At 34.8% G+C, this 17,292-nt stretch overlaps 1 protein-coding gene across 1 annotated transcript; it reads right to left on the bottom strand.

The window, feature by feature from the left end:
• Positions 1-489: 489 nt before the first annotated feature.
• LOC129255466 (solute carrier organic anion transporter family member 5A1-like) lies at positions 490-12,898 on the bottom strand. Its single transcript, XM_054893820.2, has 9 exons — positions 12,098-12,898; positions 11,537-11,668; positions 10,247-10,486; positions 9,619-9,786; positions 8,101-8,305; positions 6,684-6,843; positions 5,667-5,836; positions 4,687-4,751; positions 490-4,088 (listed from the first exon to the last, which is right to left on the bottom strand). The coding sequence occupies exons 1-9, from the start codon at positions 12,819-12,821 to the stop codon at positions 3,751-3,753; spliced, it is 2,202 nt and encodes a 733-aa protein (XP_054749795.2). The 5' UTR covers positions 12,822-12,898; the 3' UTR covers positions 490-3,750.
• Positions 12,899-17,292: the final 4,394 nt, after the last annotated feature.

Here is a 17,292-nt window from a genome sequence, read left to right as displayed (position 1 = left end):
TCAATTGCTCAATGGCAGTCCCCACCCTCTCTCATTTCTCAAATAAAGTAACATGTTACATATCTTGTTTTACCCAAGACCGATTCTACCACTAAGACCACAAGAACACTGGCTGCCATCCCGGGGCTGCCATTAATCCTAATCAATCTCAGGTAATGAAAGCCCAAGATATCAACTGTGCACTGTCCCATTGTAAACAAAAGAAGTTGTTAAGACAGTAACTTATGTTTGAGTGTGCATACTTAGAAAATAAGCAAGTAATTGCCATCGGTAAAAGTGGTGACTGGTGAGGCACACTATTAGTCAAGACAATTTTAACGTGGCTATCTCTTCAAAGCGAAGCTGAGGAAAGATAGTCTTAAAATTTCACTAAGAGAACTAATCATCCACTGAATCCAAGCAATGGTTACTTGCTTTATAGTCCACATTCAATTATCTACAAGGAAACATCAAATTAAAACAACAAAAGAAATATATTGACACATCTAATTTGATGTTTGATCCTCCTCATCTTTAATTTGATTTTATTATACTTGATTTTACAGATACAAAAAATCACATCCACTTTTATAAAAATACCACTCTAACAGCCATCTACATTTTTACACCTTCAGTCAAATATATACACCAATAACAAGAGGAATAGAGTAGTACTATCAATGCAATCTTAAAGCGAGAGAAAACTGAGTACTGTCATAGGATATTGGTAGTACATGTCCAGGAGTACAAAACACAGTGTTTTAAAGAAGCCTCACCCTACACAATTAATTCAATTAAATGCACATATTAAAGTGATTAAAGTGGGATGAATAGAAATAATAATCAAGAGAAATCAAGTTACTTCCATAATACATCTTGACAAAATGATCCAGTGGAAACAGTTGCTCTCAAAGTGCACTCATATTCAAAATGTCAACCCTTGAAATTGATAATTACTTATGAATATATCATTATTTTGATAACAAGGACAATATTGAAACATACTGTATTCTGCACATCACAGCAGGTATAATATCTCTCTAGATTACCCTCATAACCAGCAAGAATATTGCATATAAATGACATTATTATTATTATTATTATGAAGATTTTCTTTCTTTTGGGTTAATAACAATCTTTTTTTTTAATGCTTGTCATGAAACACTATTTTAGTTTGAGAGCAAAAATACACAATTGACTAAAGGCTCTTATACCTACAAAGTAATCAACTGGAAGCATTATTGTTTGGTTAATTGATGTTCATTTGCAAGGTCAAAGAATTTTCATTTACAAAAAATCCTCCCTTGCCTAAATATCTCTCTCTTGCTTTAGTTTTCAAGGGAAGAGGGACAACAGTAATTCATCACTTTTAGAAACCTTTAACATAAGTACTAGCTGTGTATGTGTGTTTTATAATCGTTAGGAAGAAATAAAATCTGAATAATTTCATAACCCCTAAATGGAATAAAATTCAAATGATAATGGATTATAAATGATCACCTTACAATTAGTTCAATTAAAGACTAAAAAAAAGTTGAGATACCTAATTGTCATGGAAAATGAGATATAAATATTATTCATATTTACAATATGAATAATTGTGCAAAAACAATACACACAAAAAGTACTAGTATACAGACACAACACAATTCATAAAATATCAAATTAATACTTTTAAAATTTGGCAAATTTACAATACATTACGACTATTACTTGTTAACATTGTGTAAAAAAAACTAAAAGAAAAACAAATCTTCAGTCTTTGAAGCAAGATTGAATGATTTAAAAGACATTGTTCATGCCCACTTGTTAAGCAACATTTGGTTTAAAACATGATGAAGTACTGAGATAGAAGTACAATGTTGATATAATAATGATAATAGAACAATTTTTGTATACATGAAAGAAATTTTCATAGTCCTTTGTGTGAAGTCATGTGAAAATATTATTGTCCTAATTTAAGGCATGAATGGCAAGACAGATGAAATCCATTAATCCTATTTTTAAGATGATTAGATCAAGTTAGATAGAATGTTTAAAAGAAATACAGGATCATTGTGAAATAACTACTGTCTATATAAATGACATATAATAATGTTAATACAACACTTAATCAAACCAGCATAAAAATATATTACAAAGTATCAAAAATTCCTAATTAATGTAATCTATACACGTAAACAATGACCATTAATAATTTTACCAAACATTAAAAGAGAAGTTGTTATTAACATGTACCTTTTCAAATTATAAGATGTAAAAGAAAGCACAAATGGTTTCATCGCAGATGATACATGATTAAGCAGATAATGAACTGATTAGGATATTTGGCATGATATCAAACGAGAAAGAAAGAAGATGAAACTGAAAACATTGTACAAAACAAGATTTAAATATAATGGACTTGACAAAATGTTGCTTCAACGGGAATGGAATATCCAAGACTCATATTTATATCCCCATGTTCATTTGAATAATGACAACATTTAAAAGATTCAAATATGTTAGAAATAATACTTAAATATGAGATGAATGACAAAATGATCATGAAATTCTGAAAGAAATAAAAAATGATAACTTCAACGAAAGACACAAAGGACAGGTGGAAAGGTAATAAATGTGCATTATAATATAAAAACCTTCATAAATAAAATAATCAAACATTAAGTGTAAGGTCATGACTATGATCTTGGAAAAAATACTTATAACATCACACCAATTTATTGCAACAAAAGCAATTAGCAATCAGGCATGTTCCACTCATATTTAGCATTTTATTATAGCTTCATATTTAGTGTTGCTTTATGAGTAACCTTACAATCTGATATGGTCTCAATCAAGATGGATACGAGGGCCCGGTATAACATAGAGTTGTGATTGATCCAATTAATCTCAATTATGAAAATTCATCAATGTTATAATTCTTCAAACAGGAGATATACACAATGTCTCTTCAGAAACAGGGAAACATAGTTCGATTAAAACAATGATGCATGCATGACTCTTTTTTAAATTAATTTTTAGAAAATACTTAGAACAAACATGCATTTGTAGATGTTGGCATTGCAGGCTGTCCATAGGTGTATTTGATCAGATGAATAGTAACTTTCTTTATAAGTAATGGCCCAGTGCATTCCAATTCCTCTTCGGTTAATTGCTCATTGCTTTAAAAAATTGGCCTTGTTTAAAACACAAGTGATATTACACCCAAATCCACATAATTGTTCCCAAAAGTCTTGATTTTTTCAGTTTATATTGAAACTGTGAATCATCAGCACTAATTCATAAAAATTGTCAGCACTAAATGAATTGTCAACTTGGATAATTTAAGTAAAATCATTGGTCCTTGTATGGTAACTACCAGAGCATGATAAATTATCAATGCTGTCAACCTTTATGAAATAACAAACGTTTTCCTTTTATTTCCTTCGAATCAAGTTCTATTCATGAATTACAATTATCTAGAACAATTTACCAAATAAGTCAATGTTTAAAAGCATAAGTCAAAAAGTGACAAAAATATATTTTTAAACTAATAACAATAAAACTGGATCTACATAATGCTTTTTCCAGAGTATAAAAAACAGTTATCCCCACTCTAGACTGAGGTGCTGCTTGACAATGTCTTTTCTTTTTGCTCAATACAAGAGTATCATATCACAAGTAATCAAATCCAAGACTCCTTTCAAATTGGGTTTTCCATATTTTTTATTTGTTTAAACTAGAAATGATATTTCGACAATCAAAATGGAGTTGAAAGACATTGTTTGGTTAGATAAAAGCAGGAGAAGTGGATGAATGTCCTCTTTGATCAATCCTACCAAGCTCAACGCTCGCTCTCTCACCATTATAACCAATCCAATCACGATTGCCTGATATATCATCTTCATCTTGCTTCAATCTTGATGTAACTCTGAATGAGATCCCATAGAATACAAGAGCAAAAGCCTTGAGAAAGAGAACCAATGAGATGAAGAAGAAATGATGTTTTTCAGGATGATACATGAGGCAATCCGTATAATGCTGACCGCTAAACTCATGATCAGATTGCCAGAGAGAACAAGCTTGACCAAGAACAGCACTGAAGTAGCCGATTGACGGTAACACACCTAAAACAAAGGACATATAATAAAAATTTCATTAACATAAACTTTCAAATCTATCGGTATATTCATAACTTTAGTCCTGTACTTTGTCCTACAAAACCAAGTAGCCTAGACTTATTTTCAATGTACTTGCCTACGTTTCATACTGAATAAAAGTGATATACAAAAAATTATATAGTCAGTTTGTTAAAGACCAAGCGACACACATTAAGCAACACACTGATAACAGGAACAGATCTAGGGGAAAATATGTCACAAGTTGGCACAAAACTTTGACAGTTCAAATGGCCATTACTTCCCATTAAAAAAGGAAAATCTGTGAAGAAAAAAAGGCTCCTACTTTTATTTATCAATCATTGATTGGAAACGTCCTGTCTATTAAATATCGATAAAACACCATGATTATTAGTTGGCAAATTACTGATTGATTACTCATTTGGCACATAAAGTTCATTCATATGCAAACACATGGGTAGTCATTTTCTTGTATTCTCTTTGAACTCATTTTGTAAGTGTTAGCATGACTTGGTTCAGAAGAAGGATGCTTCAGGTATAAATATAATTGTTATCATGCATGACTGAAAATATAAGACTATCTTACCCAGAAGATGCCACATGATGACCAACATTGCGAGTGATTGACTTCGTTTATGAACCTTAACAGTCCTGATAGAATAAAAACAAAAGAATCAAATTATCAATACTGAAAAACGTCTTCTTGATACCATACTAAACCTTCAAATATTGTTGTGTCTCACATTGTACAAGCTGGAAACTTCCAATGTACATTGTTCTTGTCACCAACTCTGAATGAAGGTCATCATCAAAGACTTTCAAGGACATACTAAACTATTTTCATACTTCACTTTCAAATAGGGCACATTTCAGCACAAATTTGAAGTTGTTTTTTTATGACAAAAAAAATCCAAGGACAGTGAGAGGCACACAGGACATTGAATAGGGCATTCAAAGTCACAAATTGATTTAAGCCCTGGAGTTGGGTAGTGTATTTAACAGCAATGAGTCAGTTTTACTCGCAGGGCCTGAAAAGAACATGCCCTAAATGTGATGTACAATGAAAAACCACACACAAGAAGTTGTCAGGAAAGCCTGAAAAATATCATATCTGATTTACTTAATCATAAAATAATTATCACCATTAGAAGATAAAACCTACCTCAGGGCTGTGTATCACAAAACTAAGCAATTGATCTTAAAACAATCTGATGGCATTGACCACAATGTACCATCAATTGTGAAAATCAAATCAATTGTGAAAATCAAATGTATGATCAAATACTAATCTTTGCAACACTGTGCTCTGAATCAATAGGGAGTTTTCACATTTACTATGGAAACAGCAGATCATCCGAAGATAACCAGTCAAACAATTGCAAATATGTCGTTGTCCAGAGTAAAGAGATCAGATGCTGTCCCGGTCCACCAACTTACAAAAGCCTCTCAGCTCTCCATTGTTATTTGGCTTGCATTTTCAAGGGTGCGTTATAGAGAGTGTCTCCGTAGTAAATGCAAAAAGTCTGGAATACCAAAAAGAGAGGTGTAATGCTATACTAGACATACCCGATAATGAGAAGCAGAATGATAGGGAAGTTGACTCCAGTTAAAAGGAAGATAAAGAAGACCGCTAGTAGATGAGACCAAAGAGGATTACAATCAGCTGGACATGGGTCACTAGTAGCACTGCCCATCACTCCATTATCTACTTCAATACCAATACACTTGCTGAAGTTCTATAAAGGAAAATGCAAACAATCGTGATAAAATAGATATAAAAACAATAGTAATTCATGTCCCATCAGAGCCAATAATGGTTATAATGAGATGCGGTTAAGTTTTTTTTTAATTGCCATATCTCAATTTATATGAAGTTGTTGAAAATATAATTTGACATTGATCAATTAACTCAATATTCTGATATTTATGTTGTGTATTTCATGGACGATTACGAGGTATTTTTAAATCAAATAGTCAACTTCATTCTCATTTTACTTGAAGCAAACCCAAACCTAGCTCCAACCTGATTCTGGCCTGGTTACAATAAAAACACTATTAGTGGAAACCTCTACAAAAATTCCATCTTATTGTCTATGTTTCATTTTATTAAAGGATTTAAGAAAGACAGCCATATGTGAGTGAAAACTATGAAGACCATGTTTTCATAATTTACATTCATACAGTGGCTAATTATTGATAATAGAGCTTACACTGTGACAATCATCAACATGACCTTTAAATTTGAACTTTTGAGCAATAGTACTATTCAATGACTGAATCATGGAACAGAGTGATTTGCAATGGCCTAATTATTCAAGAATGGACTAGGAGATAGGTGACTCCAACTTTGGAGTTGGTTAATTATCATGCCCACACAACAGACGAGTGGGGAAACCCCTTGGCTCATGGATAAAGTATAAACCATAAGAACATCTTGTAGTTTTTAAATATTTGACTGAATATACAGATAGATAACTTTTTAGGGCATGTACAAAGAGCTACATGTAAAAACTAGCAAATTGTGGAAGTTTAAAACTTCAGGTTTATCTTCAAGTTTAGCTATATTCTAGAAACCCAACTTACAAATTTTGCTTGTCCAGTTAAAGATTGGCAACCAGCCAGACAGGGAGAGATGTAGGTCACATGATCTGAACCACAAACAGGATGCCATATTTGATTTAGACAGTTACACTGATCAGAACAAGTTTGATTGAGGTCAATCCATTGTGATAGATCATCAGCCCTATTAGGAAAACATTGGAAGAGAGAGAGAGAGAGAGAGAGAGTAAGTGAAAGAAGAGACAGACAAACAGACATGGTAAGGGGTGGATTAAGAAAAAAGACAATTATTTTAAAGTGTACTAATCATACTCTAACATCCAGTTTAACTTTGACCATAGTCTAGCTCATCAAGGGAAGCAGATTTGACCATGGTCTAGCTCTGTGTTAATATCAAGGAGGGAAGACAATTTAAAATTTTCTTTAAACAGCTTTTCTTAAATCTTATGTTTACAAGGCTCTTCCCTCATGTTTTAATAGTGAAAAGGCAATTTAAGTTATCGATCCCTAGGCCAGGGTTCCCAACTTTCAAGAAAACAAAATTCCCTGATAAACATTTAAACCCATTCCCTGTTTCGCATGTTTTCTAAGTTGTTGCAGTGAATTACATGTATTTTCAGTATAAAAACAATAAGGCAAAATTAATTAGTACCATAATTACCAGTCATTCAATTGATGTTGTTTTGATATGCAACAAAACAGAGTCTGACTGACTACCGTGCTTTCAACTTTTGGGCTGATAAGAATTCCCTGATTTTTCCCTAATTTGAGGCATTTTTCCCTGATTTGAGGTATTTTTAAATCATATTCCCTGATTTTTCCCTGACTGGAAAAAAGTAAATAACTTTCCCTGAATTCCCTGATGGGCTGGGAACCCTGCTAGGCAGTTACAAATGATTCCAGAGTCGAACTTAGCTGATGAAATGTACTTGTGCTGTTAGAGACAACTTCCAGAATTTGCTACCTAAAGTTAAACCACAACTTTAGACCAGAGTCAAAATCAAACTAGAGTTAAGAATACAGGACAATGACAGGTTGACAAAAGGAACCTATCAACATTCATTAATTCAATATGATCATGAACATCAATTCTTAGTTTGATACTTAATGAAAACACCAATACTTCTGTGAAAACTTGATATTTGCATTCAAACATTACACAGTTTCTTAAATAACAATAATAGATCTTGATCTGGTATGATAATTGAAATAATAAAGAAAAATTCAACAAATCGATGAATCCCAAATGCAGGGAAGAATAGAGGATAATCAGAAGAACTTTTATAACTGTAGTGTTCAAATCAAGTTCTAATTACATTGAAATAGAAACACTATGATAAATGCATGGTGTTGAGTACACTGTGGAAGACCCATCTACCAGGATTAACACTAAGGTGTAACATCATTTTAAGGGCAGAGAAGGATTGTGAAATACTCTTACTTGGTCTGTTCACCAGGACTCTCTCTGTATGCATCAACAGGTGCTTCATCACAGCTATAGAGGAACAGAACCCACATGATACCCATAGTAACTAAACACACGATCCATGTTACTCTCCACATGTGATAGATAGAGGGCTTCATCACAACCAGAGCTATGATACCAATGATGACACCAACGATTACACCCATCAGTACTGCACTTGCTGTTGGAGGATAGTTAACAAAAGATGACATGTACGTAAATATATCCATAACTATAATTTAGGTTGAAGACAAACAGGTTGATTTGATTTACATGTACTGCAAGACATGTGTGAGCTTTAATACAGTATGTCACAAACACACCTCGATGTCACAAATACACTTCTGTTATAAAATACACCTCTATGTACTGCTAACTGAAAATAGTCAAAGAGTACAAATTTGCAAGTCAACTAATCTAATTAGTTTTTGTGCAGCATTTTTTTTTTACTATACCTGAAATTTATTTGAAAGGCTTTTATATTACCTAAAGGCCTGGCCCCACTGGCTGACGGATAAAAAACATATTCATAAAGGAGACAGCGGACGAGCAAAATTTTGCGGGTGGCTCCATCCGTTTTCATTCACTCCAGAAATGGACAGAATTGCTGAAAATTTGCAAAAACATAACAGAAAAGAACGGACATGGGTAGTATGTAGCACGGATGTTAAACGGTAGTTCATCGGAAACCTTGCAGATAAGGATGGAAGTGGATGACAGCTCCGAAGGGGTTACCGGGGGTTTCAAATACTTTATTTATGAGATGCATACGCTTACATCCTTTCTATTTCCATGCTACTACATGTAGCTACTAGCGATGTATAGACGTTCCATGTACCTTATCTTTCCGCCCTCTTTCGGTTGTTCAGCTTCAGTGGATCTGAGTTGCGAGGATGCCCAGTGGATGCAGAGAGGATACAACGGACGTTTAACAGATGGTAACGGACATGGAACATTTTTTGCTCGTATATGTTGCGGATTTACATCGTACCAGCAAAAGTTCATCTGTTCTATAAGCGGATTTACATCGTACCAGCAGAAAGTTCATCCGTTCTACAAGTTTTGTACAGCTCAAAACTTTTTGCGTGGATGAAATCATAGTTGACGGATGCTCGATGGATAGAGCGTAGGTAACACATATGCAATGAGTACACAACAGATGCATAGCGTTTTCTGATGGATGGCAAGATTTTTTTACGTTTTACATCCGCTTTTGATCAGTAAGTGCAGTGGGACTGGGCCGGGAAATGGGCCGCAATTATTTCCACATCAAATACATCCAAGAGAAGAAGAACTAGGCCTTGGCAATCCAGTGGGTATGCAATCTATTCTATTGTGCTTTATGACATCGTATATCAATTCCTTGATGTACTATCCTTGTCAAAATGAGTAATAATAATAATAACAGTAACAACAATTAAACTAGATACATGCATACATAAATAGCTTTCAACAAGATAACAAATATTCTCCTTGTATCTACTGCATACTTACAGAAGTAGAATTCTGCATCGAAAATACCAATGCCTGATACGATGCCATAAAACCTTGGCTGGAAGACCAGGAAACCTGTTAAAATGGCCGCCTCAAAACTTGTTGCTATGCACAACAAGACTAAGTTACTCTGCTTGTACACAGTGCAACAGGCTTCAGCAATGTGTGCTGTGAAAATGCAAGAGTTAATGGTCAATTTAGTTCACTCTAAACTTGATTAATATTTTACCTCAATAACAATGAAAAAATATATCTAAATCACTGAATTAATATGGAGCCCTGTATTTCTTATTCTTATAGTGCATAGAAAAACAAAGTTGATTCTTTCAAGAAATACTAAAAACTAAAATTCAACCATTCTGATCAAAACCTCTCATGATGTCCTATTGAAAAATCACACAGTGAAACTTTGTTTGGGTTTTGCCATGCATGGTCACATTCTTAATACCTTTTTTTGGTAATCCACAAAATCTATACTATGGTTTGCCATTTGTTGTTCATAGAACAGTGTGTAGCAATATAGTGTGTGTATTCTTGATTGGGTGTCATGAAAGTGTGTTGGCTGACGGCTGAAAGATGGTAGACACATAATTTCCATCAAATAATGCTAGAAAATTAGTAAACTTACAGTGTCTTGAGCCTGTAGGCATGTTGCCAGCGTCATCCAAACGCATATAGTAGAAACTATCATTCTGATCAGGTTCCCCCATAGGAGATCCAATGGCTGATAATTGGTCATTGTTGCCGTGGGTTGAAGATTCACTGTCCAGTCTAGTGTGACGTCCATTCCTAGTTGTCTTTGAGCCACCACCCTCTGGTACATCATTGTACATCACAAGAATGAGTGCAGTCAAAAAACCATTTAGACCTGAATTCAAGAGTATATGAGCTATCACATTTGGTTGTGCAACAACTGGTTGTTCTCTACTGACAGTTGCTAAAAATACCTTCCTGAAACATTTGCGTGCAATCCATCTTTCATTTGGAAAATAATTTTTGGGGGTTATGGGGGGGGGGGGTGTGGTGTCACGACCCTCACCATTAATGAAAAAAAAATAAGAAAAAGCATGGATGCTATAAAATGTAAGCATTGGTTTACATTCATCATTTTAGTGTCAACTATCTAAAATAATCATTCTTATAAAGGGGGGGGGGGGGTTATTGGCGTGAACTACTTGTTAACTATGCGCAACCTCATCACACCATGTCGTGGCATGGCACGAGTGGCACGCATTCCACAACTAGTTTACGACAGGTACATGACTAGTTCACGAGCAGCTCACGAATCGGTTGTGAGACTTCCAGCAAATATTAGAATTGCTTGCCGAAAACGCATGTATACGCATGCAGTTTGGCTATAACGAACGGCAATTCATGGAGTTCGATTTTATGCTTCAATTGAATGACGTGACAGTGCGCGAACTATTTGTAAATACTGCGCAAACATGTCATGCCTATGCGTAAACCTGTCGTGAATATGGCGTGAACAAGTCGGGACTATGGCACGAACCATGGATGCGTTTAGTGTCTTGCATTGTCATGAACTGGCACGATAGAATTATGCCAAAATGAATGCGGGAACCAAAAATCTTGCAAGTGTAATAGCAGCATAACAGACCAACAGGAAAAGTGGCTACTACATCTATGTCTCTGTCAAACTTTGTCAAGCGAGACAAAACTAGGTATTTTTCATTAGTTAGAGATCTGACAGGTGTTTTACAAAGAGTTACGTATGAAATAAAGTCTTACTTTAATACAAACACTCATTGATCCACCACATCCTCTCAGCAGAATCTCACCAATGCAATGATGTAAATGTAACTCATCCTCTGGGAATCAAAGTGCAATTTTCAGTTGGACATAATTCTTTGTGAAATGCCCCTTACTTCCTATTAGCTCAAAGATTGAAATTACTTACCAAGCAAAAGGAATCCAAGCCACCATCTTGATATAGCACCGTATGAGCTCATTGGTTCTGTCTTATGCTCAATGATAAAAGACAAAAGACTTCCAGTCCAACGGCCTAATAGTGATCCTATTGTGTACAAAGCTACAAGTAGAAAAACAAGATAAAAGTACAAGACAATGAATCTCATCAATTAATAATAATCAGTTAATAACTATCTGAGTGAATTAGGTATCTGAAAGCATCAAGAAATATTTACCTGTAAGCATTTTACTGAATGAAAAAAAAATCAAATTGCTGGGTTAAAATGAAGTTAAAGACTGTATCAATTTAAAAGACCTATATTGAAAGATAATATTATATTGACAAAAAGTTTTGTTGAAACATAGATCAGTTATCCCTGAGCTGTCTTTTCACTCAAAGAGACTCAGGTATGAGTCAGGTTATTTTTATTTCATAAGTTTTTCCTGTGTTCAAGTCAGTGGCAGAAATGTGCTGACCTGAGGGGTACAGTTTTATGCATCAGGCCCCTGTAAACATTGTATAAATAATAGAATGTCTGGTCATACTTACTAACAATCACGATAGGATGCTTCTGAGTACGATCTTGAAGATAGGGAAAACCAAAGACCCACTGAGGAGCTGCTCCTAAACCAGCAACAAACATCCCACATATGATAGCCAACTCCTTACCACTCAAACTCTTAATGTAATCCAGAGTTTCATCATCATCATCATCATTATCAACAGGATTACTGTCTGGCACCTTACCAAGATCACATAGTTCATACTGAGGTACTTTAGAGATACCAGGTGACTTCAGCCAAGCAGGAGATGGATGAAGCATAAAGTAAGGCACAGACGAAGCAAAGAGACCAACTCCTATCAGAAACGCCCCACCAGCGACACAACGGGGTCGGTTGACACATCTTCTGCAGGATAACAACAAGGCAATCCCAATGACGATGCCAAAATCAAAGGCTATATCAATAAGCCATGCTTCGGCTTGTGAGATATCTAAACTATGCTGGATGGTGGAGAGAACCCCTGTCAGGTATCCTCTACAGGCAAACTGTGTGGTGAAGACAAGTACTGTTACTAGAGCTATCAGGATATGCTTCCGCTCCTTTGGTTTGATGACTCTGCTTCCTTGTCGGGCCTTGTGTGTCCTGTCAACAGGTGGAGGTGGGATGCGATCCAGAAGGGTATCAGCTTCTTCTTCATCACTGAGTTCATTAGTTGAACTGAGGTCAGGGTCAGATTCCATGATTGTAAAATCCAGTTTGAAGTATGACATAACACGGAAGGAATGTAGGCTTTCCAAATAGCTAATCCGCTGAGGGAGGAACAAAGTGTTCAGGTTTTCGTGTCATCTGAAAAAAAAAAATCATGTTACTCTTGGTTAATGAGAGGGCAAGGTTGTTTTATCTAGCATACAGTTATGATAAATTAGGTGTCTGCTCTTTTAATATACATGTAGGATGTGAGGTCATCAAACAATCTTATATCAATATAAGGCACCACAAAATAAGTTATTGGAATTTACTGACCACAAGTTATTCCAGAATTTTATGTCTTACAGTAAGTCTTCATAAGGTAATTTTAAGAAGACTTGGAACTTACAGTAATGCATCTTAAGATGATAAGTATTCTCCAAGGAACAAGCTGTCATCTTCCTCTGGCTAATTAAAAAATTGCATTTTTATTTAACTCTTAATACTCCGGGAAGGTGGGGGCATGATGGCCCCAAACATCTGCACACACAAAATGTTTTTGACTGTGCTGCTCACTGACCTTTTACTTTCAAATCTCGCCCAACTTTTAAGACCAAATTCATGATGCCCAGGTAAGGTCAGACCAACAATTGCTAAAAACATTTTTTCATGTACAAAATTAATACAGATTGTGTTTTCAGCTAAAGTTCATAAACGTGTAATTGTTTTTACTTTATTTGACAAGAGTCATAAAATTTGACCACACTGAAATAACGTCACTGACGAATTTCGTCAAAAAAAAAACAAAAAAAAACAAGGTGATTCATGAACGAGTCTCACATGATTTCGCCATCAATAAATAATATGATATAGATGACCTTAGACCTTATCATCCTCATGAACTTGATGTGGAAGTATACATGAGTTTCTAGGAACATTTCAATGAAAAAAAAATTATTTTTCTTAATTCCTTTTCTTTCATTTGAACATACTTGTCGGTAACTGACATTACACATAAACATTTACCAGTCCTATATGATTTTCAAAGGCATAATTTTCTTGGTACTTATATGTAAAGGCTTTTTTTTTTAATCATAAAAGTTTTTATAATACTTCACATTTTAAATTATCAAAAGATAAGAAATGTATGTTTTACTTACTTGGGGGGGGGGGGGGTCAAAGCAGCTACATGTATTCCTATAGTAATTTAATATTGCATTGACTGTACACATGAATTTTTCTGACTATACACCCATTTATATTCATCAGTTTTATATTGACTTTATAAACCTTTTCCTTCTCCAACCCCCTCCTCCCCTCATAAAAGGCAAAATGAATAAGGGTCTCCTCCCCTACGCTACCCCTCCCCCAAATCTCAAGCAGCCATGCAGTTTTATTATTGATTTCTATTCTGGTCAGTGCAAGCAGTGCTTGTTCATATCTGTTAGATTTCAATTTTCTTCATAATTTGTTTAATCATTCTCTTTGCTAATTTCTATTTTAAGCTGTCAAAAATAAACTCCAGCTCTTCTAAACTGAAACTGAACTATTTGTAAATTAGAAAAAAGACAGTTTTAGTAGATCAGGGGTCCGTTGCAGAAAGAGTTGCGTTTAAACGCAAGTCAAAAAATCAATCGCAAGTCCCAAATGCGTGCTGTTGATTGGTTGAAAATCAAGTTGCGCATGATTTTTAGAGTTGTGATTGATTGCAACTCTTTCTGCAACGGGCCCCAGAACTGTCAAATTTCACTTTTCATCTATACTTGTAAACCAAAAAGAAAAGTTATATCACACATCAAACACTACTAACAGATATAAAAACCAGGAATTTACTTAAAGCCTGGCAATTCTCAAAAGAATCCTAGGAACTAAAAAAGGGGCCCTGGAAACCCCATACATCGAAATGTTAAGCTTATCAAATGTTGCAGATTTAGGCAATAGGTTTGGAAAAGTACCCCCCCTAAAAAAAATGGGAATGCAACTTCCTTCATAATTTCATTTAGTATTCCTTGTGAACTATACCTTTTAAAAGTCAATAGCAAGCTCCTTCTGGTGTGATTTAACTAAGTGAAAGACTTAAATAACAAGTATACAATATTTCTTCACCATAAAATTGACATTTGCATTTCACTATTGGTAACCAACATTTTATCATGGTAACTGACATTACATTTTCCACTTGGTAACTGACGTTACACATATTTAATGGTACCCTATAGCTTGATTGTTAATTGATCATTTTTAAGTTTGGTGTAGAAGGGAGGGTGTTACCTAAGGAGGAAATCTACCAAGTTTCATATAATATATCCTCTTTTCTGGGAAATGAGAAAAAAAAGTTCATGTTTTTTGTAACTGACGTTACATACCCAATCACATACTTCATCAATATTTTGTTATCAGATAAATAAATTACTGGTGTTTCTTTCTATGGGATTTTATAAAGTGTTATGATAGCAAGCTAAATCACAGGGGAAAACATCATGATCAAACCTGTTCTTTAAAAATCTGTCAAAACAAGATATGTATCAATATACCATTTTCAACACTACATGTAATTTGTATCCATACTTTGGTGGCCATTTTGAAATAAAAAATGGCTGCCAGAGTCGGAAAAAAAATTGTCCCAGAAACTTCAGGTCTTGTATTATTATCACTGGCGTAAATCCCGGGGGGGATGGGGGGGATATATCCCCCCCACTTTTCGAGGAAGGTGGGATGGCCTGTACAAACATCCCCCCCACTTTTTACGAAAGAAATGAAAAAAAATCACAAGAGATAATTGTTTTATTGGTGAAAATTCTTCCTAAAATACCGCTTAACAAATAAAACAATATTATTGAATCATAAAATGCAAATAAAGAGCCAGTTCACCATTTCCAAACGAAATACTTATGTCCTTATTATAACATTGAAGAGAAACCCCCGTTTCTTCCAATTCATCAATGTTGGGGTCTTTGGGAAGGGATTAAGATGGAATGTCAAATTTTTTTAAATGTAATCTCTAATAAAACCATTAAACCATCATAAAAAAGATAATAATATTGGAGGGGTATTTGCCATATGGACATACAGTGGCGTAACTACGGGGGCATGAGGGGCACATCCCCCCCATCGGCTGACCAAAAAAAAAAACGGGGAAAGGGGAAAAGGAGAAAAGAGGGAGAAAGGAAGAGAAACGTAGTGGGAAAGAAGAAAATATTATTCATTATAATGTTATATCATAATTATATTATGTTACATTACATAAGAAACATATTAATTTTATCATAACTTTATGAAAATTTGCCCAGGGCCTACATCTTCATTGTTCCTGGTGCTCGCATTGTCTGTTTAACGTGATATATAATCCTTTTGTACTAAAACATCCCGTTTTCAAGTCAATATAAACCAAATATATTTCCTAGCACTTGAGTTATCATTGTTTTATGTAGTTACATATGCTTCTTTTCACGACTCAAAAAGTGATTGCCCCATGTTAAGGTCTTCGTATATATGAAACATTTCCTGTCCGTGATTACGTTCGCATTAAAAAACGGGGAAAGGGGAAAAGGAGAAAAGAGGGAGAAAGGAAGAGAAACGTAGTGGGAAAGAAGGAAATATTATTCATTATAATGTTATATCATAATTATATTATGTTACATTACATAAAAAACATATTAATTTTATCATAACTTTATGAAAATTTGCCCAGGGCCTACATCTTCATTGTTCCTGGTGCTCGCATTGTCTGTTTAACGTGATATATAATCCTTTTGTACTAAAACATCCCGTTTTCAAGTCAATATAAACCAAATATATTTCCTAGCACTTGAGTTATCATTGTTTTATGTAGTTACATATATATGCTTCTTTTCACGACTCAAAAAGTGATTGCCCCATGTTAAGGTCTTCGTATATATGAAACATTTCCTGTCCGTGATTACGTTCGCATTAGTGGATTGGTGAGACATGTCTGCTTTTCATAAATTCCTAAAATCAGTCCTTAAAATGTCCCTTCTGATCTGAATATCAAAAATTTTCAGCTCGCGCTTCGCACTCGCATCATTCGGTTGATGAAATACGTATGGTCCTAGTTAATTCTTACAAAAAACCTTAGAATACCCACTTCAGGTCTGAATTATCTAAATTTTCAGCTCGCGCTTCGCGCTCGCATTGTTCAGCGAGACAGGTACCTATCATGATTACACAAATTTGATTATAATGTCCCTTTTTAGGTGTGAATATAAAAAAAATTTCAGCTCGCGCTTCGCGCTCGCATTATTTGATCAGTGAGATACATATCAGTTTAATGACATTGTCCTTAAAATGTCTCTATTAGGTCAGTATAACTGGCAACTGAGCGCGCTCACTAGCGCACTCACTCAGTGATTCAAAATTTTGGCTGGTGCCCCCCCCCCATGCCGTGACCCACGGTACGCCACTGTGGACATATCAATGGCAATTTCTTGCATATCTAAAAACATGATTGCAAAAAAAATGCCAAAATATTTCAGTCATCCCCCCCATCCATCAACACGGATTTACGCCAGTGATTATTATAAAACATAATTCATT

Source organism: Lytechinus pictus, chromosome 1, assembly GCF_037042905.1.
Source record: "Lytechinus pictus isolate F3 Inbred chromosome 1, Lp3.0, whole genome shotgun sequence".
NCBI lineage: Eukaryota > Metazoa > Echinodermata > Echinoidea > Temnopleuroida > Toxopneustidae > Lytechinus > Lytechinus pictus.
The sequence above is the reverse complement of the archived record's forward strand: the minus strand, read 5'-3'. Positions and strand labels throughout refer to the sequence as shown.